Source organism: Podarcis filfolensis (assembly GCF_964270895.1).
Source record: "Podarcis filfolensis genome assembly, chromosome: 3".
In the NCBI taxonomy this organism is placed as follows: Eukaryota; Metazoa; Chordata; class Lepidosauria; order Squamata; family Lacertidae; genus Podarcis; species Podarcis filfolensis.
In genome coordinates this window covers 16817699-16840869 of record NC_139606.1, presented here as the reverse complement: position 1 = coordinate 16840869, position 23171 = coordinate 16817699, and the positions used below count along the sequence as shown (strand labels likewise).

General features: G+C 42.4%; 1 protein-coding gene across 6 annotated transcripts in view; it reads right to left on the bottom strand.

The window, feature by feature from the left end:
- The window catches only part of MACROD2 (mono-ADP ribosylhydrolase 2), a 966393-nt gene that overhangs the window by 124869 nt on the left and 818353 nt on the right, over positions 1-23171 (bottom strand). For 3 of the 6 annotated variants that reach the window (XM_083607322.1, XM_083607323.1, XM_083607324.1), the window contains exons 9-10: positions 23063-23144; positions 4061-4114 (exon numbers count right to left, since the gene is read on the bottom strand). In XM_083607322.1, coding sequence (XP_083463448.1) covers positions 4061-4114; positions 23063-23144 — 136 coding nt within the window. The remainder of the gene's footprint in view (positions 1-4060; positions 4115-23062; positions 23145-23171) is intronic. The other 3 variants (XM_083607325.1, XM_083607327.1, XM_083607326.1) reach the window with 1 other exon arrangement.

Below are 23171 nucleotides of genomic sequence, written 5' to 3'. Positions count from 1 at the left end.
GCATCCTTATGGAATGCCACGGCTGAGATGAACTTCCCCCCTGAATTTTCAGAAGGGAAATAACTGTACAAGTGCGGAGACAAGCGTCTAAGTTGCTTCATGTGTCATGCATGCATTTATTTCTGTGTGGAATTTGAAAACACACTATACTACTTATCGCATTAAAAGAATATACAGTGGTACCTTGGGTTACATACGCTTCAGGTTACATATGCTTCAGGTTACAGACTCCGCTAACCCAGAAATAGTACCTCGGGTTAAGAACTTTGCTTCAAGATGAGAAGAGAAATCGTGCTCCGGGGGCACGGCGGCAGCAGGAGGCCCCATTAGCTAAAGTGGTGCTTCAGGTTAAGAACAGTTTCAGATTAAGAACGGACCTCCGGAACGAATTAAGTACTTAACCCTGTTTAGGGAAGTTTTTAATATTTAATGCTGTATTGTTTTTAACACTTGATTGGAAGCCGCCCAGAGTGGCTGGGGAAACTCAGCCAGATGGGCGGGGTATAAATAATAAATTATTATTATTATTATATAGCCCGAGGCATCACTGTATATCTGAACATATCTCTGATTAGAAAAAAAAAGCTGTTGGGAGCCATAATCCGTTAGCTATGTTATTTGCAATGATTGTGTCAGCAATATGTGAGGGAGGGTGAGAACGCCCTGAATGGCGCTCATGGCATCCTCAGATCTGTGAGGGTATTTCACAAGCATATCCTTACAACTACAAGGCAAGGTGCCCTGCAGCTAAATGGAACAGCACAAAGGGAAGGTGCAAGAGGAAAGCCACAGCAACAACACACCCCTAGAAGTCCTTTGCACTCAACTTAAAACAAAGAACAGCCAGTGGATCAAGTTAAGTTTCTCTTCTCGTTCTACAGGTAAGACTAGTGCAGGAAAGTCTTTGCTAAGTCAGAACAGTGGACTGGGTTGTAGCAGTCAGTGGGAATAATAATAATAATTTATTATTTATACCCCGCCCAGCCGAAACCCAGCCAAATGGGCAGGGTATAAATAATAAATTATTTTTATTCTTATTATAAATATATCATCTCCTAGCATCCAATCACATCCCAACACTCTGGGATAAAACCAAAATGTCATGTAGAATTTACAATAAGATCAGGTAGCAGCTGGTGGTTTGAGGGAGTGAGGTGAAGCTGTCTTTCCAGTGTCACTGCAAGTTACATAGGAGCTGCTGCAGCAGGGCCGGGAAGGTCATAGCCATGCAGATACACTGATGGAGTGCTGGATTGGCTCCACCAGGGCATCGACACAGTCCCAGCCTCACCGCTGCCCTGCTCCATCTCAGTGCCTTCAAGGTAAGCTACAAGTGAGCCCCACCACACTAGCTGCAACGGATAAGGGGTTAATGCTCATTAAATTCCTAGCATTAGCGGCATACTCTCCTAAAAATTCCGATGCAGTGCTTGCCACTCGCACAACAGCAATTTGAAATTCTTCTAGGAGCTTGTAAAAATGGGGAGGTTATACCAGGATGCGTAACTTTTACCCATGTCATCTGTGGATATTATCCAGGTTAGCTTTTCTAAGGATTAGGCTTTGAACAAGATTCTATGCTCATCTTGGTATCTGCTCTCGAAAAGAGCAACTCATATTGATGGAATTTACCCCCCGTTTTTGCACACACAATGTTGCATTAACTATTCATTGCGTTCATAGATTCAGGCTATGATTTTCGTGTATTCCTTCCACGTTCAGGAGCAAGGGGGGAATCCCCAGTGTAACCAGCTATGCTGAAGTAAGAGAAAATCCATACCCTATAAAACCTAACCATGAAAGCAAATCACACCATCTGCAAATACTGGAGAAATCTGCTAGCATCACCACATGTTCTGATTACGCCTAAAATATATGCATGCGTGTGAGGGAGTGTATATCCTGCATTCTCATTCATTTCAATCTCTTTCTCATTAGGCCTCATCTGTCAACCTCATTTTTGGGGAAGGAAGAACACAATTAAAACTAAGAGCCACCATTTAAAAATAATTCTTATGATCATCTTGGCTGCGAGTCCTGGAAGACCTGCTCCCAGCCTTGCAGGCCTTTATCCAACTGGACTGGGAGGTGGGGCTCTGACAGAGGCTGAAACTGCTGAACAGACTCTTGGGTTGGGGCACTGGTTAGTAGGGGTTGCTGGGGGGGGGTGGTTTCTGTTTTATTTTTTAATCTTTATTATAGATCTTAATATGATTTATGTGGGAATGGTTTAATTTGGTTGTGTACTTTTTGATGTTTTATTTATTGCTTATGAATTGACCGCTTTTGTTATGTTGATAATTATGAACTTATTATTGGTTTTAACTATGGAAACATGGCATACAAATAAAATTATATGTATGTTTGTATGTGTGCATAAGTTGAACAATACATTCAATACAAAAATAGATGGTGCATTTCTTGGGCTATTATACTTTTGAATTTAGTGGAGTTTATCCCCAAGTAGATATGTATAGGATGGTGCCGTTAGATATGGAAACATAAGTAGATACTGCCACTTCATCATAGTTCAAGGTTTTGGGCTTCTATAAAGTGCTGACTTGCTTTTAGGTATCATTGTGGACCAAACTAGACAAAAGCATTAAAGATGCCTCTGACTGATGGCAATTGGGGATTTCTCCCCAAAGCAAATACTAGCTTCAGAGGAGGGATTTTCTTCAAGACTCCAGGAAACAGCGGGGAAGGATTTTTTTTTTTTAAAAAAAAACCCTCTCCATGCTGGCTCTGATGCTATTAGTTATCAGCCTCCAGGTGGTGTTATTTGTGTGTGTGTGTTTTTATATAAAAAAAGAAACCAAAGCAAAGCAACCCACCTCACCCTGCATTTTAGATGCAAATATACATTTAACTTCATGGGCAGTTTGCCCTTCAAGTCATTAGTTATTGCAATGCACAAGTTGGGCCAGGTAGCATGTGCATCTCTTTCTGTTACTTTTATTGTCACATTTAGGTTGTGAACTGGCTAGCACCGAGTTTGCACAATTTCTGTTGACTTTTGTGAAGAGTTAGTTAAGTGAAACTCTACAATACTTGACCCTAATATACACATTTTAATTCCAGAGTTCAAGTTCACAATTTGAGGAAAATATAATAATGGGGGTAAGGACCATTTGCACTCCTCTTCAAGCAGCAAAATGATTATCCACACACCCCACAATCTGGCTGCAGAGTCTCTCTCCTTCCTTTTCCCCAGGGAGAGTCTGGCCAGAGTGTTTGAAGAGTGGCTAGAAGTTTGAACCCTTCGGTCAGACATGTCCATTTCTATGTGGAAAGAATTATTTTTATATTGAGGTGCAGTCCATCATGCGACCACCACTCCACCATAGCAGCGGTATGAAGTTGTGTAACCCAGACAGTTTTGCCACTGTGAACTAAGTCCTTTTTTTAAGGAAACTCCGTGAGAAAACAGACATTCTGAAACAGTCTACAGATGGCTCATAAGGTTAAAATCATTTTAGACATCTAATATATTAGGTGTATCATGGTTCATCAAATTCCTATTAATCCACTACAAGTTGTCTTCTTAAAATACCTCAGTATTCAGAAAAATGTCTCAGCCTAGAAGAAGCCTGATGATGATAATAAGTCTGTCTAAACTTCAGGAGGAGGAAAAATAGAAAAGTCCTTTCTAGTCAGCCATGGTTTAGAAAGTCCAGTGCTTTTCTTATTATGGACAATATTTTCTGTCAGATGGAAGAAAGTCAGGATAATACTTTCTAACGCCTTTCTAGAATGTTGGCAGCCCTTTTAATGTATATGTGGACCATATACTACACCCGTTAAATATAGATCCATTTATACCCATTACACTCAAAAGAAAAATGTTAGCCTTCCTATTCCTGTTCAATTTCATCCACGCCTTCTAATTTATTTTACTTTTATACACCATATTTGCTGTAGTAATACATCTACTAATTAGTAACATGAGTTTGTGTATACTGCTTAAGTACAGTAAGAGGTGACAATCCTGTTTTCAATTTACATATGTTTAGCAGTCTTAAATATGAAAACATTTTTTGGCACAGGGTATGTTACTTACTGTTTCCTTTTGCAGAATGCACTGCCTTATTTGTTCTTATTGCTTTACAACAATCTGTTAAAATAAATGGTACAAAAGGGTAGCTAGCTAGATCGACCTAACTACCGAGAACCTATGGCCCAAACCTGCATAATTATCAAGTCTGCAATCCGACCTTAAGGCACTTCTTTACCTCATATATGTTAATAAATGTGGAACATTCTCAAAATACCATTTGCATGGAAGATAAGAACAGCTTGTTTCAGATGTAACATCAAACCATGGTTTGGAGTTATATAAACAAACTTTGGGTTCCCAGAAAACTAATGTTTGCCAAAATACCTGAAGTGGACAAACCATGATTTGCACAAACCAAAAGTGGAATTAAAAACACATTTTGATTGTGATTTTTAGTTCAGTTTGCAGGCAAGCTATGGTTCACGCAAACCAAAACCCAGTTTGGGTATGGCCAATTATTACTTACCACAATAGAGGAAGTCAGTGAGGGCACATGAGATATGGAAAAGAGACACCTAAGCTCAGGGCTTATTCAAGTCATAGTTTGGCGTAACTTCCAGCCTGAGTCACTATACTAATGTCATGCTTGCAAAGACAGCAAAAACTTGCTAAGGGGGAACCAGATATACGTACTTGGTGCTTTAGTCCATTCTGGTTTCAAACAATTCATAAGATTTAGAGGGTCCACATTAATCTGTGATGTCAACATGCTTCATAACCAATGGTGAATGTGTGTGAAGAAAGGATGGCAGAGCTTGTGAAGGCAGGTATGTGGAAAGCTACTGCCTGGGCATTTCCATGATCTTCATGTGGGCACATGAATTGGCACAACCCATGTGGGCACAACCCGCAGTGTTTTAATAGTACAACCCTTGCCCCCATTGGACATTAAGTCCGGCAATCAGTCTTCTCTCACCCGGGCTGGCTTACTGCTTTCAGCTGAGTTATGCAGAGCCCACATCCCATAAGCATTCTGAGATGTCCTCTCGGAGGGCAGCGTCTGCTTAACCAAATAAATTACTTGAACAGAAGCAACATGACAAATGCACTAGATTCTGCTCTAAGGAGGGGTCCTTGTGTTTATATATCCCCTACATCCTTAGAGAAGAGCAGCTGCTCCTTGCACTGCTGAATCTCATCTTTCATTTACTTTTCCAACACTTGTTTTGTCTTTCTCCAGTTTCCTTTTCATCTCTCTCTCTCTCCTCCTCCTCCTCCTTCAGTCACAGTTCTCTTGTTTCCACTCATTTAATTCCCATCAGTTCCCAGATGTCTCTTCTCTCGGTTCCCACCTTAGCCTGCTATCCCAATTGCCCCCCTTTCACATGTGTATATCAAACGAGTACTCAGATGTGTTTGTGTGCAAACACTTGAAGAATGAGAAAGTACACGTTCTACTTAGCTTAGGGCAGATAAACTACATGAATAGAGAGGCAAAGGAAAAAACATCATGAGGCAAGGTAAGATGCCATTGTTAAAAAAAAGACTTGACAAACATGTTGGCATTTACAGTTCTTTGCATGTCCTGCTGAGCTATTTTACTGTTCAAAATAGTGTCTCGGCCAAGAAAGTTGTTTAACCTAACACACTAGTGGGATTATGTAAAATTTATGTACCACTCAAGTAACTGAAACCCATGCTAAAATTGAATTAAACACTGGGAATTTCTTAATAGCAGATAACTAATAAAACTTGCAACTTAAACTACAACTTGATTCAAACTACAGCTAAATATGACATCAGGCTAGCAAATCAGAGTGGTAAAAAACTAACTGGTAAAAACAGAAGGATGTCCATGTTAAATAGGGTGTCAAGAAACCCTTATGTCTTTCATTCTAGATCTCCTTGCTCCGTATTTATCCCTTGTATATCGGCTGCGAAGTTTCGCATAATTATAACCTGTCCTTGTGGAATTCTGCACCTATTTGATAATGGTAAAAGTTTGAGGCTTAACAGTATTAGTCCCGTTTACAACTTCTACTTGGCAAGAGAGAGCTATCGCTATTCATCAATCACTTCCACATTTTGTCAGAGAAAAACCAGCTTTATCCTCTCAATTTTGATTAGAACTGGCCGCTGCAGTCACACATAACTACAGATGGGTGGAAATGAAATATTGAAGTGCTTATTGCGTATCTCGGCTGGGTTTTCCCTCTTGTCAGCCAAAATTCTGGTGTGCTGGTGTTAAGCCACAGTCTGCATGCTGCCCCGCAGGCACAAACTCGAAGTTGGTGCTCTGTCATTCAGTTGACGCATGTGGCAGAATGTTCAGGTGATCGTTTTGAAAGCAGAATGCCAAAGAAGAAAAAGAAGCAGCCAACTACATGCCCAGGAGCCAGTTATTAGAAGAGTCATAGTGTCCCAAGGCAGTTTGTGTGTCACTTTTTCTCACTGGGCTAGATCCAGACTAAGTTAGGTACGATAGGTCTCATACTATCCTGCTCTTCTGGTTTTCTTGTATGGAATTGATCTTGGTAATTTCAACTGTTTTTTTAAATGCATTGTATGAACATTTTTGTAAGTCACTTTGAGTTTGTTTTATAACGACAAGGGAGCATAAGTGTGAATAGCGAGCCGTGGCTCAAGTCTTATTCGTTTCAACTGGTAAATGAGGCAGAAATCTTGTATCCTCTTACTTCGGCATGTGCCCCATTGATCTCAATGGGACACAAGTCTGAGTAGACATGTATAGGGTTGCACTGCCAGTGAAACTAATTTAGTCTGGATCCAAACTATTGTTTCCTCCAATAGACAATAAGCAAATAGCCACATGCTCAAGGTCAAAGTTCAAACCCACATGAGCTCAAATCAGTAAGTAAAACAGTGGGGTTTGTAGCCTATAAACCAGGGGTGGCTAACCTGGGTCCTCCAGATGTTAATGGATTCCAACTCGTATCAGCTCCATCCAGCAGGGATGATGGAGTTGTAGGCCTACAACACCTAGCCATGCCAACTATAAACCATCTTCGGCACTTGGATGGGCACCCTCTGAACTGCCAAACAGAGGATCCCTGTGGTACATTTGCCAGTACATAATGGCATGTTGTGTGCAAAAGGGTCAGCCCATTGAAAGCATAGATGCCTTGCGCTGGACATGGACAGGAGCCATTTGCCTTGAATTTCAAAGCACAAATTTAATGGAGTCATCCTCATCTGCTCCCTACGTGTTGCTGGACTACAGCTCTCATCAGCTCCAGTCAGCCCAGCTCAGTAGTGATAATGGACACCAAAAACATCTAGACAATGCCAGGTTGCGGAAGGCTGAGTTAATGCTTGGAGGGAGCCTCTTTTGTCAGTGCTCAGACCTCAGTGAGGTAAATATTTAGGGCAGATCACTAACAGACAGTGAAGAAAGGAACACAATTGCTGTTCCTTGACTTCACATACCCTGTCTTCCGTAACCTTTCTAATATGAATGCAGGTCCAGTTTAATCCAACTTCCTGTGACAGTTTATATTAAAAAGCAATGTTTCTTTTGTGCACTGTAGTCCCGAACCTCAGCATCTCTGCAATTACTCTTCCTAGTTGCTTAGTAACAGCATCCTTACACTTTGGTCTCATTACATGCGAAGTCCGTTTTTGCAGCATTTGAAGCTATTCCAAACAGAAATCCCTAGCAGTCAATTCCTAAGAAGTTCAACACCTTTTTTTTGTCTTATGTCATGGTTGAGATGGCACCCTTTTACATGAGGCATTGCTCCTTTCGCAACAGAATGCACATGGAGTGATAAGTCTCATGTTTTCACACTCAGTATAAATGAAGCTTCTATTCCATATGCATCCAAACTAAGACAAAATTGTTCCAGTCTGCTCAGATCACAGCCTCCATTCAAAGATTCTACCGTAAGAATAAATATGCAGTTACTTGTGTTTCTTTTCCCATAAATATTCAAGTGGCAGCAGAAGAACCAGTGATACGGAGGCACAAAGGCCTTGCATTTTTGAGAAAAACAACGGAATCACTCCAGCGATGCCATACAAAGTTCTGATAGGATTCCAGTCACCTTAGTATACATCTGAGGACCTACTTTTAAATTTCTGCCATATATTTGTATGGTGGCAGTACTGTTGCTGTGTCCCAATAATAGGTCCCAATCCATGAGCTGAAGTTCAAGGCCTTAAATTATGTGATACTAAGAAGCATTGCAGTAGCTTGTGATTACCGTATTTTTGCTCTATAAGACTCACTTTTTCCCTCCTAAAAAGTAAGGGGAAATGTGTGTGCGTCTTATGGAGCGAATGCAGGCTGCGCAGCTATCCCAGAAGCCAGAACAGCAAGAGGGATTGCTGTTTTCACTGCGCAGTGATCCCTCTTGCTGTTCTGGCTTCTGAGATTCAGAATATTTTTTTTTCTTGTTTTCCTCCTCCAAAAACTAGGTGCGTCTTGTGGTCTGGTGTGTCTTATAGAGCGAAAAATACGGTAACTTGGGACTGCTAACTGAAATGTCTAGTGGTAGAACTGCAATCATTCCCTGTTCTTTCTGAGTTACTACTGAGGAGCTTAAAAGATGCGAGACAGCGAATGGGTGGGAAATTGAAGGCTGATCTTCAAATTATAGGAGGGGTGAAAGTTAGAGGGAAATCAGATCTCTTCTATACTTCTCTTTAACCCTGTATCACAGAAACAGGGAACTTGTGATCCTCCATGATCTTGGACTCCAACACCCATCAGCTCCAGTCCATAGCTATCAACTTACAGATTTAAAAATAAGGGACCAGCAGCCTTGAAAATAAGGGATCAGCAGCCGAAATAAGGGACCTGCAGCCTCACCTGTTCCAGGCACTCCAGTCTTCCTGTCTTCCTGCAGTCTGGTCAAACTCATGCTGGTAGCTTCGAGAACACTGTCCAACCAACTTTGTAACCAGAGGTTCAACTGAATAGAATCTGAATTACATGCACCACAAGGCCTATGCAGCCTCAACTTAAGATGGCTCCCCGGCCTGGCTTTGTACTGCAAAGTTTGCAGCAGCACGTGCAACAAAATGGCGTCCAGCATTCAAAAACCCCCTCAGCTTGCATTAACTAGCCACACACACACAGCCTCCCCCCTCCCTCCCTCCCCCAGCCAAGCAAGACAGTTGGAGCCTCCCTCTTCCCTGGCCGGCAGGGAGGGAGGGAGAGGAGCTGCTTCATTTGAAATTTAAGGGACATCATTCAATAAGGGACAGCAGTGGGACATGGTGCTGGAATAAGGGACTGTCCCTCCAAATAAGGGACGCTTGACAGCTATGCTCCAGTCAGCATAGTCTATGGTCAGAGATGATGGGACTTGCAGTGCAACAACATCTGGAGGGCCACAGTTTCCTCGTCATTATTAGCATATTAAAAGAAAAGGGGATGAACAATCTAGTAAAGAAGGCAGGCAGCTTCTTTGAAGACAGCTTCAAAGACAGCAAAGAGTCTTGTGACACCTTAAAAACAAATTTATTGTGAGACAAGCTTTCATGTGCAATAAATTCGTTAGTCTGTAATATGCCTTTGTTGTTTTTGCTACAACAGCCTAACAAAGCTAACCCCTTTCAAAATTATTACAGTAGGGCTGTACACACACTAAACCTATAGAGCACATTTGAATCACATTCCTTCCCTCAAAGATTTCTGGGTGGAATTGTAACTCTTTGAGGGGTAATCTACGGTACCCATAATTATTTGAGGGGGAAAAGGTACTTCAAATGTGTTTTGAAGGTATGGTGAATACACAGGCTAAGAAAGGTGTTATTCTACCACTTTCGTGTTCTCTTTTGATGCTACTAGGTGTGAGTTTTTATTCATATTTAGCCAATTGCAACACACCCATGCATATATGCCACCAGAAAGGAAATGTCTCATAAACCCTGAGATAATGTCTCATAAGTAGAAACCGCTCTCAGTGCTCTGACACAAACAGATGAACAGGGCAAGAACCTGACTCTCTGCCTAGCAACTATTTCCATTCTTATGTACACAGTTATTTTGTGTCACTGATTGATTGGGGGGGCAGGGGGACATTTTCAAAGGTGAGTGAATCTAGCCTTATGGATTTTTTTGTAAATCAGAAATGGTTAATGCACTTAGGTGACAAAGATCTAAATGTAAATTCAGTGTGTCTCTGAATAAACTATCAAGCGTTTATTTCAATAGGAAATTTGTATTTGGTAGTTAATTCACTGTAAAACTGAAGGAAATATGAGAGTGGAGAAGAGAATGAAGGGGAAGAAGGCAGCTATTTGGGGGGGGGTGATAGGAATTTTGAGGTCTTAGATATAGTAATGTTCATAAGTGTACCAACCAAGCACATACATAGATCAGCACAGGAAGGCCAACCTGGAACCATTTTGATTCCTAAACTGACCAAATGTTTTCTCTGCAAGGTCAAAGTGGGAAACCTCCCCATTGTCTTTTCCTTCACAAATCCTGTCTTATGGGTATGTCTGTGTTTGAATAGGGTGTGAGCCTGTGACCTGGCCCAGGAACTAAGTATTTATCACTACAAAAGAATGGCCAGGCTACCCAGGCAATCCAATCAAGTAACCTGCCAGACAGGAGATAAACAAGGACAGGAGAAAAAACAACATTCAAATGTTCTGTTTTAGACCGCCTTTTCTGTGATGTAGGTGTGATGTATCTGGGGGGTGGTCTTAGGTTACACCCCTTCTGTGATGTATGTATGATGTTTCTGGGGGTGGTCTTGATCTACAGGATGGGAATTTCAAAAGTCTTTATAAGGCGTTGCATGCCATTTTTCTGGGTCTCTCCTCCTCTCCTGCGGGTGATGGGAGCACCCTGTTGCAACAGATCAATAAAGATCAAGCTTACTAGCTGCTTTGCTTCTCAACATTCTCTGGTTGGCCTCTGTTATTCTCTCCTACCAATAGGGAACCTATGTTAGGACTCTATATGGGCTCGTGGATACCGCATAAGGGAAAAGGGCAATTTTTGTTTACAACAGGGTGGAGTTAAAGAAGGGCACATAATGTCATGAAGTATTAATTCTCTGGCTCTGTACACATTAGCAGTTTAAAATTCTGTGAGGTTATTTCTCCATTCCGCATTTCAAGTCACCATATTTGTTTGTGGGTAAGTGTTTTGCGAATTCATCCTGAATTCATCCATGCACTGTGGTTATATGTCTTCCTGTTTATCCTATACTTTTTAGCGCATTTCTCCACCATTTTTCTAACTCTAAATTGTCCTTTTAAAAAACTGCATGTCTTGCGCAAGAACATCTTGATCTACTTTGATTGCAGAAACCCACATTTCTGTTATGTAATTGAATCCTGCAAAATACTGACATTCAGGAGGCGAAGTGACGAATGTTCATATATAGACAGTCAACTTGCTCACATGATTCATAATACGGTTTTGAAAATCAAACATTCGGAGAGAAATATGAACTCCCTCTTCTCAACTACCTGGACAAACAATTGTGGTGTATCCATGTTCTCCTTTCCAAAGGGAATGGAAGACAGTCAAGACCAGAAGAAGCAAAAGAACGATCCTGCTACAGAAACCAACGAAAACAGGGAGGAATATTTTCACTGATGAGCAATTTGTAAAAGGTAAAGGGACCCCTGACTGTTAGGTCCAGTCGTGACCGACTCTGGGGTTGCGGCGCTCATCTCGCTTTACTGGCCAAGGGAGCTGGCGTAGAACTTCCGGGTCATGTGGCCAGCATGACTAAGCTGCTTCTGGCGAACCAGAGCAGCACATGGAAATGCCGTTTACTTTCCCGCCGGAGCGGTACCTATTTATCTACTTGCACTTTGACATGCTTTTGAATTGCTAGGTTGGCAGGAGCAGGGACCAAGCAACGGGAGCTCACCCCGGCGCAGGGATTCGAACCGTCAACCTTCTGATTGGCAAGTCCTAGGCTCTGTGGTTTAACCCACAGCACCACCCGCGTCCGGTATTAAAATGTTTCAATCAGTGACTGCTAACTACTGCTACTGCTGCCACCAATACCTTTCAGATAGTTTTTAAGAGTCCCTTTGGACAAAAGTCACTGCAATTACTGAAATAGCTGGAAACAATCATTATTATTAAATAATGCTGCTTAGAAACATCTGTTTGCATCCATGAGATTGTGAAAGCTAGCCTGTATCTTTGATATGTAGATTTCACATATGACTTTAGTCTCAGGAGTCAAGCAAGACCATTCAACTTACTTTCTTGGCATCTCTCTGGGGGAAAAAAATCCTTTATGAAATATGCATATGAAATAGGTCCTTTCCCTGATACCTAGTATGGCAGTTGCTGTAAAACACTAGCGTGTGACATTCATTGTGTTTCATTATCACTCGACTTGGCTCTACTATTTGAAATGTCTTTTGGGGTTTATGAATATGTGGGGTTTGAAATAACAAGAAATATCTGTGTCTTAAGTATGACAAACCAATTTCTTTCCTGGTTATTCTTTACTGTGTGTTTGGTTGGTTTTTAAAAATAAAATAAAATAAAATAGGTTTACATATTAAAACATATTTCTTTAGAACTTAAGTTCTCCTTGAAGAAAAGTGTGCCATTCCTGTGAACACGGTGAGAGCCCTATCCATTCAAAAACCCAGGCAAGGCAGCAATATCATCACTGTTTGAAATGCCCACTTTCCCACTTTATGAACATGTACGATATGAAATAACCCCTCAACAATACAGACGAACTTTCATGAATCCCTTCTGAATGTAATCTGAGTGTCAGACAGCCAGCACAGTGGCCCCATGCTCTTTGACATGGCACCATGTAACCATATCCATTGTGCAAAACTGCAGGTTCTTCTGGAGATAGGGAATATCTTGACAGCCCAGAATAATTATAAGTGTCTTTATATGCAAATCAGAGCGAAGAAGCTGAACAAAGAGAATCGTTCACAAAAGAGTAAAGAAAAAGGAGGTAAAAAGAGAAGGCAGAATGGAATCATTTAGGAAATGTGTTCATTTTCATCAGGTTTTTTTATTACTTTTGTAGAAAGGATGTAAATTTAGTGCTGGAGCAAAAACCCAGGAGAAGGGAAGTTTTCAGTACTATCACAAAACAGGCAAATACCCTTATCAATGTCTGCATGCTGTTCTTGTATTGTTAGGGAACCTCCTCTAGGAATATATATTTTCTTGCAAGTCCATTCAAGTCCTTGACTTCTCTGCTGGTGCTTTTCTTTCTCTCTCTTTTAAAAAAGATTAATATTACTTTCAGATGAATTGAAAGGTAGGGATGATGAAGATGTCCTGAAAAAGATTGTGCAGACCATGATCTCCACGGAGACTCTGATGACACCATTGCTTGAAGACACAATATAATGAGACCAGGAGTTGCCATCACGAGACCCGATACAAACCAAGCCTAGAGACTTAAGTGTGACTCTCAAAATCTTCTTACGGAATAGTCAGAAAATGATGATGTCTTTTGCATTTCATCCCCCTGCAGCCTCATACATATCGTTTCCAGGAAACCTCACTGCTCACTTTCCTCTTCTCTATTATGGTTGCCATACAGGCGAAACTCGGAAAATTAGAATATCGTGGAAAAGTTCATTTATTTCAGTAATTCAACTTCAAAGGTGAAACTAATATATGAGATAGACTCATGACATGCAAAGCGAGATAGGTTGGTGAAAGCTGCTTTAATCACTCACTGAGTAATAAGGGGAAAAACAAAAACAAATTCAGCTTATTTCCATTAAGATCACGCCTCCACCTTAGTCTGCTGAAGCACTGGTTTACCACACTGCTTCTGATGCTCATATTGTTTGGGCATTGTAGGAAGCAGGATGCTACATAGATCTAGATAGAGCCAGCACAGCTTTTATAAAAGCCTGATAATCCTATTTAGCGTCCATAGAGTGCCTGCCTGGTTTGCTAGGATATGTTGGTGTCAGGGACTCAGGAGCAGGAGCACTGGGGAGAGAGGAAATGGAGAGCGAAGGGGAAGAATCCGAGGGCAGCGTAGGGGAGTATGACAGTGGCCCGAGAGATTCCATGAGCTTCTCCAGCGAATCAGAAGATTCCCAGAAGGGGGCGCCTATGGTCAGGGCAAGGGGGGCCCCAGGGGGGACGCACCAGAAACAAGGAGCCAGAGGGGAACCCCAAAGCAGCAGTGGGGGATTGGGACCAGTTTCCCCACCAGAGCATAGTGGGGGGGAAGAGTCACATGTGTCAGGGCCAGCGTCTCCTCCAGTGGGGAGAGAGAGTGAGTCAGGGCTGACCACGCCTCCAACGGAGGGGAGGTCAGTTGCAGCTAGCCCCCCCCAGAGGGGGAAGCAGTGACAGTAGCAGCAGTGAAACGGTCAGGAGAAAAGTTACCGGCTGGGCGCGCGCGCCAAGTTCAAATGTACAGGCGCGGGGAACAGCAGGAGACCCGGATGGGGAACCAGCTCCTAAAGCCCGCCGGAGGGAGGGGGAAGGCTCAGGGGACTCAGCGTCAGAAGAGTCTAGAAAGGGCGAGACCCCAACGGCCAGGCGGAACCAGAGGCGGAAGGAACTGAGGAAGAGGTGGAGTAAGGCTAGAATCTTAAATTGGTGTCAGGGGGGAGGAGACTCAGACGGAGCATCAGCGGTCTGACAGTTGAGACGTAGAGCTGCGCGCTGCGGCTCTGGAAGTGAAACTGAACTTCAATAAAGACTTTGTACCTAACAATGAAGCAGCGTTGGTCCTTTGTGAGCTGGGACCTTGGGCAGCTCTGACAGTTGGTTTAGTGGTACTTCAGATAACCTTTTGATTTGTTGTTGTTGTTTAGTTGTTTAGTCGTGTCCGACTCTTTGTGACCCCATGGACCAGAGCACACCAGGCACTCCTGTCTCCTGCAGTTTGGTCAAACTCATGCTGGTAGCTTCGAGAACACTGTCCAACCATCTCGTCCTCTGTCGTCCCCTTCTCCTTGTGCCCTCCATCTTCCCCAACATCAGGGTCTTTTCCAGGGAATCTTCTCTTCTCATGAGGTGGCCAAAGTATTGGAGCCTCAGCTTCAGGATCTGTCCTTCCAGTGAGCACTCAGGGCTGATTTCCTTCAGAATGGATCGGTTTGATCTTCTTGCAATCCATGGGACTCTCAAGAGTCTCCTCCAGCACCATAATTCAAAAGCATCAATTCTTCGGCGATCAGCCTTCTTTATGGTCCAGCTCTCACTTCCATACATCACTACTGGGAAAACCATAGCTTTAACTATACAGACCTTTGTTGGCAAGGTGATGTCTCTGCTTTTTAAGATGCTGTGAGCTATATGCTTGACTTGCTGTGAAGATGTTTTCTTGAAGACAAGGAAGTGCTTTGCTCCTGTAATTCCCCCCCCCCCATTTCAACTTCCTCCCAAGATTCTGTGATTGAGAACAAGTGTTGTGCTTTTTAAGGACTAAAGCTCCGAGCAGCTTGCACCTACTCCTAGGTCTCTGCTTCCTTTTAGTTCTCCAGCAAGAACTGCAAAATGGCACATTCTTTCTGCACTTGCTGTTCATGGAAAATATTGCTGCCGGCATCTCTACAGCTATTACTGATTCCATTTCACTATATACTTTCTCATCACAGCAACAATTCTAGCATAAAGCTATAAGACAGAAGCACTAGGCAATCCACGGATCTGAGTATACTGTTACACAGAATCTAGGATGGGATAAATAAGCTTGGGGAGAGCAGGTGCTGAAGGTTTGAGGTTAGCAACAATATGCCCTGTATATGACAAACTACAAAGAGTTGAACAGCTGACTCTGAATGATCCTGTTTCACAGATAATTTGCGGACATGAGTGTGTCAGTGACCTTATAATGGTTTCGCCTCTGACTTGTTCTTAAGGTATAAGAGCAGAGCAGAGCTATATTCCATTGTAATAATGAGGCTACTCCGGCTTTAGATATATGGCCACCTTAACAGATTCAAATGCTGTGCCCTAACCAGGAGATGTCTCTGACACAACCATGCCATGAATCCCTTCAGAAATAGGAACTGTAGCCCCAACATGTGGTCCACATTACACAGTATTTGTAGGCCACAGATAATAATTTACCCTGCAGTTATTTGAACATAAAGCCTGCATGTTTGTTACAAGGATCTTTCAAACTCTGACTTGAAGCGGCAGCTCTCCCGCCTTGTCTTCCTTGTTTCTGTCCTTACTTTCCTCCCCTTTGCTTTCAGGCAGACTCATTTTCTGCCCACCCTCTGAAAAATACTCTCAGTTCACCTACTATGATATTTTCTTATTGGCCTCTGTACCAGAGAACTGGAAATAAGCCAATGTAACATTGATATTTTTGAAAGGATGATGGATGGGGAGCAGGTAAAGATACTAGAAGGTACAGGTTAGCTAGGTTAATGATTGTTTTGGGTAAACTGGTAGAAAACATTACTAGAGATAAAATTGTCAAGCATATGGAAGAAGTCTTGCTGAAGAAGAAAGATAAGCCCTGTCTCATTAACGTTTTGAAGTTCTTTGAGAATATGAGTGTCAATGAGCATGAGAATAAGAGCGAACTATGAGATGTTGTGGGCTAGAGTTCAAAAAAAGCTTTTGACCATGTCAGCCACTAAGATTGGCTCCTGAATTAACACAGCTGTAAAGGGATAAGAGGGAAAGCCCTCTTATGGAACAGTAATTGGTAAAGAACAGGAAGCAGAGAGTAGGGATAAATGGATAGTTCTCACAATGAAGAGATACAAGAATATGAATTGGGACTCACAGATTTCTTCTTGTTCATGAATGGCCTAGAGTTAAGGGTGAGGAGCGAGGTGGCCAATTTTGGTGAAAAACAAAGGAGGGATTGCAAAGAGCTCCCAAAGTATCTCTCCAAAATGGATAAATGGGAAACAGCATGCAATTCAACATAAATAAGTGTAAAATGATGCACACTAGGGCAAAAAAAGTTCCAATTTCTTATGAGTTGGCACTGACTGACAAGGAAAGAGATCCAGGTACATGATGGTTGTGAAAAGGGCAAATTCCATTCTAGGAAGCATTAGGAAAAGGATCAAAATGAAAAATGCCAATATTGTAATGCCTTTACATGAATCCATGTTGTGTAACTACACTTGGAAAACTTTGCGATTGTTCGGATCGCAGCTTGGATATAGTGCAGCAACTCCTCTACAAGCAAAAATTGCGACATTTGGGGCCTTCCCCCCCCTTTTATTAGTTTAGACAAATTCATGGTAGGATAGGGTTATCAATGGCTACTAGTCACGATAGCTATATGCTACCTCTCAGTTGCTGGGATACTGGGTAAGAGATAGCTGATGCTTCTATGTGCTGGCATATGGTTGGCCACTGTGGGAAATAGGATGCTGGACTAGGCAAGTCTGATCCATCAGGACTCTTCTTATGTGTTTCTCTAAATTGCTTGAGCATGTGGCATAGACCAGGTGCATCTGATTCTTCCCTTTCAGCTTTCTTCTTGATCTAGTGATTGACTGATTGGTTAGATTTATAAATCTGCCCTCCACCAAAAGGTCTGAACTGGTATACACAGTGCCTTTTTTCTAAAAAAATGTTTAGGGGTATTCTCGTTTTCCTACTCATACTGAAACACTGCCCCTCCATGAGGCCAAACTTAGATTCACAAAATGTTTAGGGGTATGCATCCCCCCCAGAAAAAACACTGGGTATACATATATCATAAAACTCACACAAGAACATTTTGCACAAATATCTCATGAAGCAAACATTAAAATAGCATAATAAACCAAACTCAACTAGCATAGCTCATCCATAAACCAAGCAATCCCATTACAGTGTATGTTAGCAACACAGAAACGAACCCTTTCAACGTGCCTTCTTGAGGGTTTGCAGTCAAATTTATGTCCATTTCATTCCACTCAGTGCTATTTTTCCTAGAAAAAGAGGTGATGGAGCTCACCATCAGTGCCTCCCTGGTGGGCAATGATGCTCACCTAAGAGGTGCTGGAACTGAGGTCCCATGAGTTCCGAATGGGGAAAAAAGCCATGGTTCTGCTAAACACAAAACCCTATGACCTTTCTCAGGCTAATGCTGCTTCCTGTGATAATATCTCTTCTCCAATCTCTGCTTTATCTGGCTCTTTTGTACCCTTTTGTAGGATCTCAGGAGACTGTCTTACACTGCATGAGATCACTGGTCCATCTACGTCAGGTCTGTCTACACAGACTGCCAGAAGCAATCTGGGGTTTCAGGCAGGGGTCTCCCCCAGTCCCCCTTAGAGATGCCAGAATTTGAACCACTGAGCATGGTTCTTCAGTAGATACTGTACTTTTGAATTGTAACTGTACCTTTTTTTATTTGTAAAGAAACAGTTTTAATGAGTTAATTACTTGAGAATAAGAACATTATTAAGTGGTAGCAGGCATTTGTGCTCACTGAAGTGATAGCAAGTTCAGCCTTAAGACATATACAGAAGATCTTACTTTTGGATATAAAATAATTAGGTAGTTCTGAATTCATAATAATTAATACAGTTAAATTCTGATCTCATGGTCGTTAGAATCACCACTCCATCAAATGGTGGATCAAAAGGATGGAGAAGACACATCCTTTTACTGTTCTTGAACTTCCCTGACCATCTGCAGGGCAATATTATGAGTCCATGCATGGGGTGATTTCATAGAATCATAGAATTGTAGCATTGGGACGATCTGAATGTTATGATTTTAATAATGTATCTTTAGATATCCTGGCAATATCTCCGTATGGAGGTGTCAAAAATATCTGAAGGACTGGACAGATGCCACTTTTATGATGCCGTACTTTTACCTGCTTTTATAAGTTGCATTGAACTGGTTTTATTGTAGCATTGCTTTACTACTTTTGTCATAATTTGTCCTGGGATCACATGATGAAGAGAAGCTAGAATTTCTCTTCTTAAACAAACAAATGCATAAAACGAGCTTTCCTTTCCTTTCCTTTTTTGGCCACAGTAAGTAGCTGGACAGCCAGTAGCAACTGAGAGTTCATGTGAGGATTAAGGGTTTGATTTTTCATTTTTGTTTACTCTGGCACTCTGGCAGCAAAGTAGACCTTAGTTTTCTTTGATAAGCAAACTTGTTTGGCTGTAATTCAGGCAATCTGTTGAGCTGCTGCAGACAAATCTGCTTGTTACTTCAGTATATGTACAGGCCTTTCAGCCCACCTCTGATCCGAAAGATGAAAATGGGACTGGAAACAATTGTTAAAGGAGATTAGTGTATCCTCCTTTTCAAGCATCTCTTTCCCCTCCCTTCACCACAAACAATATGGGGACAGGGATATTTAGCACTGGAAGACTTCTGACTCCAGAGATAAGCACTCATCTTCCTACCACTGTGAGGTGGAGGCCCAAGGCTGAGGCCAGTGTGAACGTCTGCTCATTTGTTTGTTTCACATTTATATCCCACCTTTCTTCTGTCTTGGAACCCAGGGCAATGTATATATTATTCTCCTGCAGTTCTCCCATCAGGCACTGACCAGACCCAGAATTGCTTAGCTTTAGCAAAGCTGCATTAGCTGCCTTCAGACCATACCATTAAGCCATATTCTTAGCTGTGCACTGCAGTGCTGAGATGGTAGCACAGAAAGCACTGTATTTTTTGCTCTATAAGACGCACCAGACCACAAGACGCACCTAGTTTTTGGAGGAGGAAAACAAGAAAAAAAATATTCTGAATCCCAGAAGCCAGAACAGCAAGAGGGATCTCTGCGCAGTGATCCCTCTTGCTGTTCTGGCTTCTGGGATAGCTGTGCAGCCTCTTCAGGGGAGCAGGATGAAGGCTCCCCCTGCCCTGAAGAGGCTGCGTGTGGCTAAGCCAGAAGCTAGAAGAGCGAGAGGGAGTGCTGCGCAGCGATCCCTCTCACTGTTCTGGCTTCTGGGATACCTGCGCAGCCTGCATTCGCTCCATAAGACGCACACACATTTCCCCTTACTTTTTAGGAGGGAAAAAGTGTGTCTTATAGAGCAAAAAATACGGTATATAAGTACCCATTATCTGCTTCACTTGCTAGAGGATTCTTCAAAGGAGACATGATGAACAGGAGGAACAGACCAGAAGAATTTAACTACATTGCTGAGAGCCAGTGTGGTGCAGTGGTTAGTGTGTCAGACTAGGACCTGGGAGAGCAGGGTTCAAATCCCCACTTAGCTATGAAGCTAACTGGGTGACCTTGGTCCAGTCACAGTGTCTCAGCTTAGCATAACTCACAGGATGGCTGTGGGGTTTGAATTAAAAGTGAGAGAACCATGTACATAATCTTGAGCTCATTGGAGAAAAGGTGAGATATAAATGTAATGAAGTAAGGGGTGTGTGTGGAGGGAGAGGAGACTGCTATGAAAAACAGAAAATGACATTTCCGAAGTGGTCTGAGGGGAGTTGCCTTGTGCCGAAGGTGGCTTGTTGTTTGCAGGGACAATTTCGGCCTTACATTTTCATGTTTTCAAGACAAGAGAGGGCTCCAGACCTATCCGAGATAATTTTACCAATGTAATGAGTGAGATCAGGGGGAATGCATGGGAAAATGAGGATCACAAGAGATCATTACTCGTCTCTCAGCCTTGAGGTGAATTATAACTAATCCCACTGAAGACCTATGGTGTCAGGGAGGGATTTAAAGGATTCTGAGAGATTCTGAAAAGGAGGCAAAAAAAGATGGGGGGGGGGCTTCCAGTATTTCAAAATCAATATGAAAATAGTTGAAATTATGAGCATCTGCCAATCATCTGTTTAGTAAAAGTTCATATAAATCACTGCTGAAAAACAGCAGCTTTTTCTGGGGATGCAGGAGGATAGAAGCTTTCCCTTCCATAGTTACAGCTGTGTTTTCCAGGAACAATTAGGCTGTTGCCTGTTGTTTGTCTTCCATGGGACAGTTCCTATGCCCTTGGTTCCTCTCTTCATATTCACAAACAGCCACAACTACAGGGTTATTCAGCTCACTGTTGTTTATTAGGGGCGAGGTGTCACATTATCCCCCCTTTGAATACCCTTCCTGCAGTTCCTTGTTGGGCCAGTATTCGGCCATAGGCCAAGGTCTCACCCTGTAGGCAGCCAGCCCCTATAGTTCCTATAGCTTCTCCGTATAGTTTTTCCCTTATGGGGCTTTGGTTCAACTGGAAATGCATCCAGCAACATCCCCCACCCCACCCCCTCTTCCCTTCCTCCTCCATTATAAGGAACTCTGAAGTTTCATTGCCAATATCTATGTCTCCCTTCTGTTGTTTCTTATCTGTCTTATTAATAATAAAAATAAAAATAAAAATAAATAAAATAAAATAAAATAATAATAATAATAATAATAATAATAATAATAATAATTATTATTATTATTATTATTATTATTATTATTATTATTATTATTATTATTATTATTTATACCCCGACCATCTGGCTGAGTTTCCCCAGCCACTCTGGGCGGCTTCCACTCAAGTGTTAAAAACAATACAGCATTAAATATTAAGAAGTTCCCTGAACAGGGCTGCCTTCAGATGTCTCTTAAAGATAAGATAGCTGCTTATTTCCTTGACATCTGATGGGAGGGCGTTCCACAGGGCAGGTGCCACTACCGAGAAGGCCCTCTGTCTGGTTCCCTGTAACCTCACTTCTCGCAGTGAGGGAACCGGCAGAAGGCCCTCAGAGCTGGATCTCAGTGTCTGGGCTGAACGATGGGGGTGGAGACACTCCTTCAGGTGTCCGAGGCTATTTAGGGCTTTAAAGGTCAGCACCAACACTTTGAATTGTGCTCGGAAATGTACTGGGAGCCAATGCAGGACCGGTGTTATGTGGTCCCGGCGGCCACTCCCAGTCACCAGTCTAGCTGCCGCATTCTGGATTATTAGGCCCTATTGCAGGGCAGGGTGGAGTCAGCCCATCCGTGAGGTGAGGCAGCTGCCTCAGGTGGCAGCAGATGCTGCCTCCTCTGCTGCCATTTGCAGCTGCCACCTCCATGCCCCCTTTGCTACTGCCTCCTCAGAGGCAGCCACAGTGGGGTGTGCATGCACCTGCAGGAGACAGGCAAAATGTCCTGGGCCAGCCCAGCAGCAGAGAAGAGAAATGGTGTGTCTAGTCTGACTGCAGGGTTGTCTCCCAGCCATTCCCCACCAGCAAGCCCTGCTGAGCAGGGCTATCTATGGTCCTGCATCCATGCAGGAGGGAAGCAACACAGGGCAGTCCTTGGAAGACCTTCACTGAAACATCTGAACTGGCCCCTAGTGTGTGCCCAACACAGGAGGAGGTCTGTGGGTGGGGAAGTTACATTTGGACATGGTGATGGACCACAGTGAAGAGAGAGAGAAAATGGTTGTTTGCTTTTACCTGTAGCTCTTGGAGGCAATTAGAAATAGCTGCAAACTTGTGTGAGTGCATGAAACAGATTTCTGAAGGAAAGGGGGATACTTCCATGTAAAGAAATGTCCTTGCAAAAGTTTGTTACAACAAACCCTAAAATTTCAGGTCAATTATTGAACACTTATGATGACTATACAACCATGTTTACATGATTCTTTAAATAAATAAAATAAAAAAATAAAATTTTATTTATACCCCGCCCTTCCTGGTTCAGGGCAGCTAACAACAAATTTAAAGCACTTAATTGTAAAAGCAGCATAAAATACAGTATAAAAACATGAATAACAATAAAATTCAAAGTTCAGAAATCAATTTAGGGGAAATCCATCTAATAAGCATTAGATAATCACCAGGGCTGGCTAGCTGAATTAGTCCTACTTGGGCCAGCGAGGAGGCCAGAGGCGAATTAGCTGTGGGGTCTCAGAGCGGGTAATCTTCATAAAAGGGGAGGGGGAGGGAAGAGAAGGGAAACAGAAGATCAGGCTGAATTCAAATTAATGGCCAGGCAGAAGAGCTCTGTCTTACAGGCCCGACGGAAAGAGGTTAAATCCTGAAGGGCCCTAGTCTCATGGGACAGAGCATTCTACCAGGTCGGAGCCATCACTGAAAAGGCCCTGGCCCCGGTGGAGGATAGTCTGACATGTTTTATACACCATTGAAGATACTGAGAAATGCTATAAAGATATAAATCACACACTATAGTATGTGGGCAGTATCTGAAGAGAATACATTTCTTTTTCAAGGAAACAAATAAATTAACACACCTGCAGGGAAGAATTCATTCATTTTCTTCTTGTAAATTTTGTAGTCAACCTCCAAAAATACACAAAAAATGACACGATCCATCTGTAAGGGGAAAAGAAAAGCCAAAGG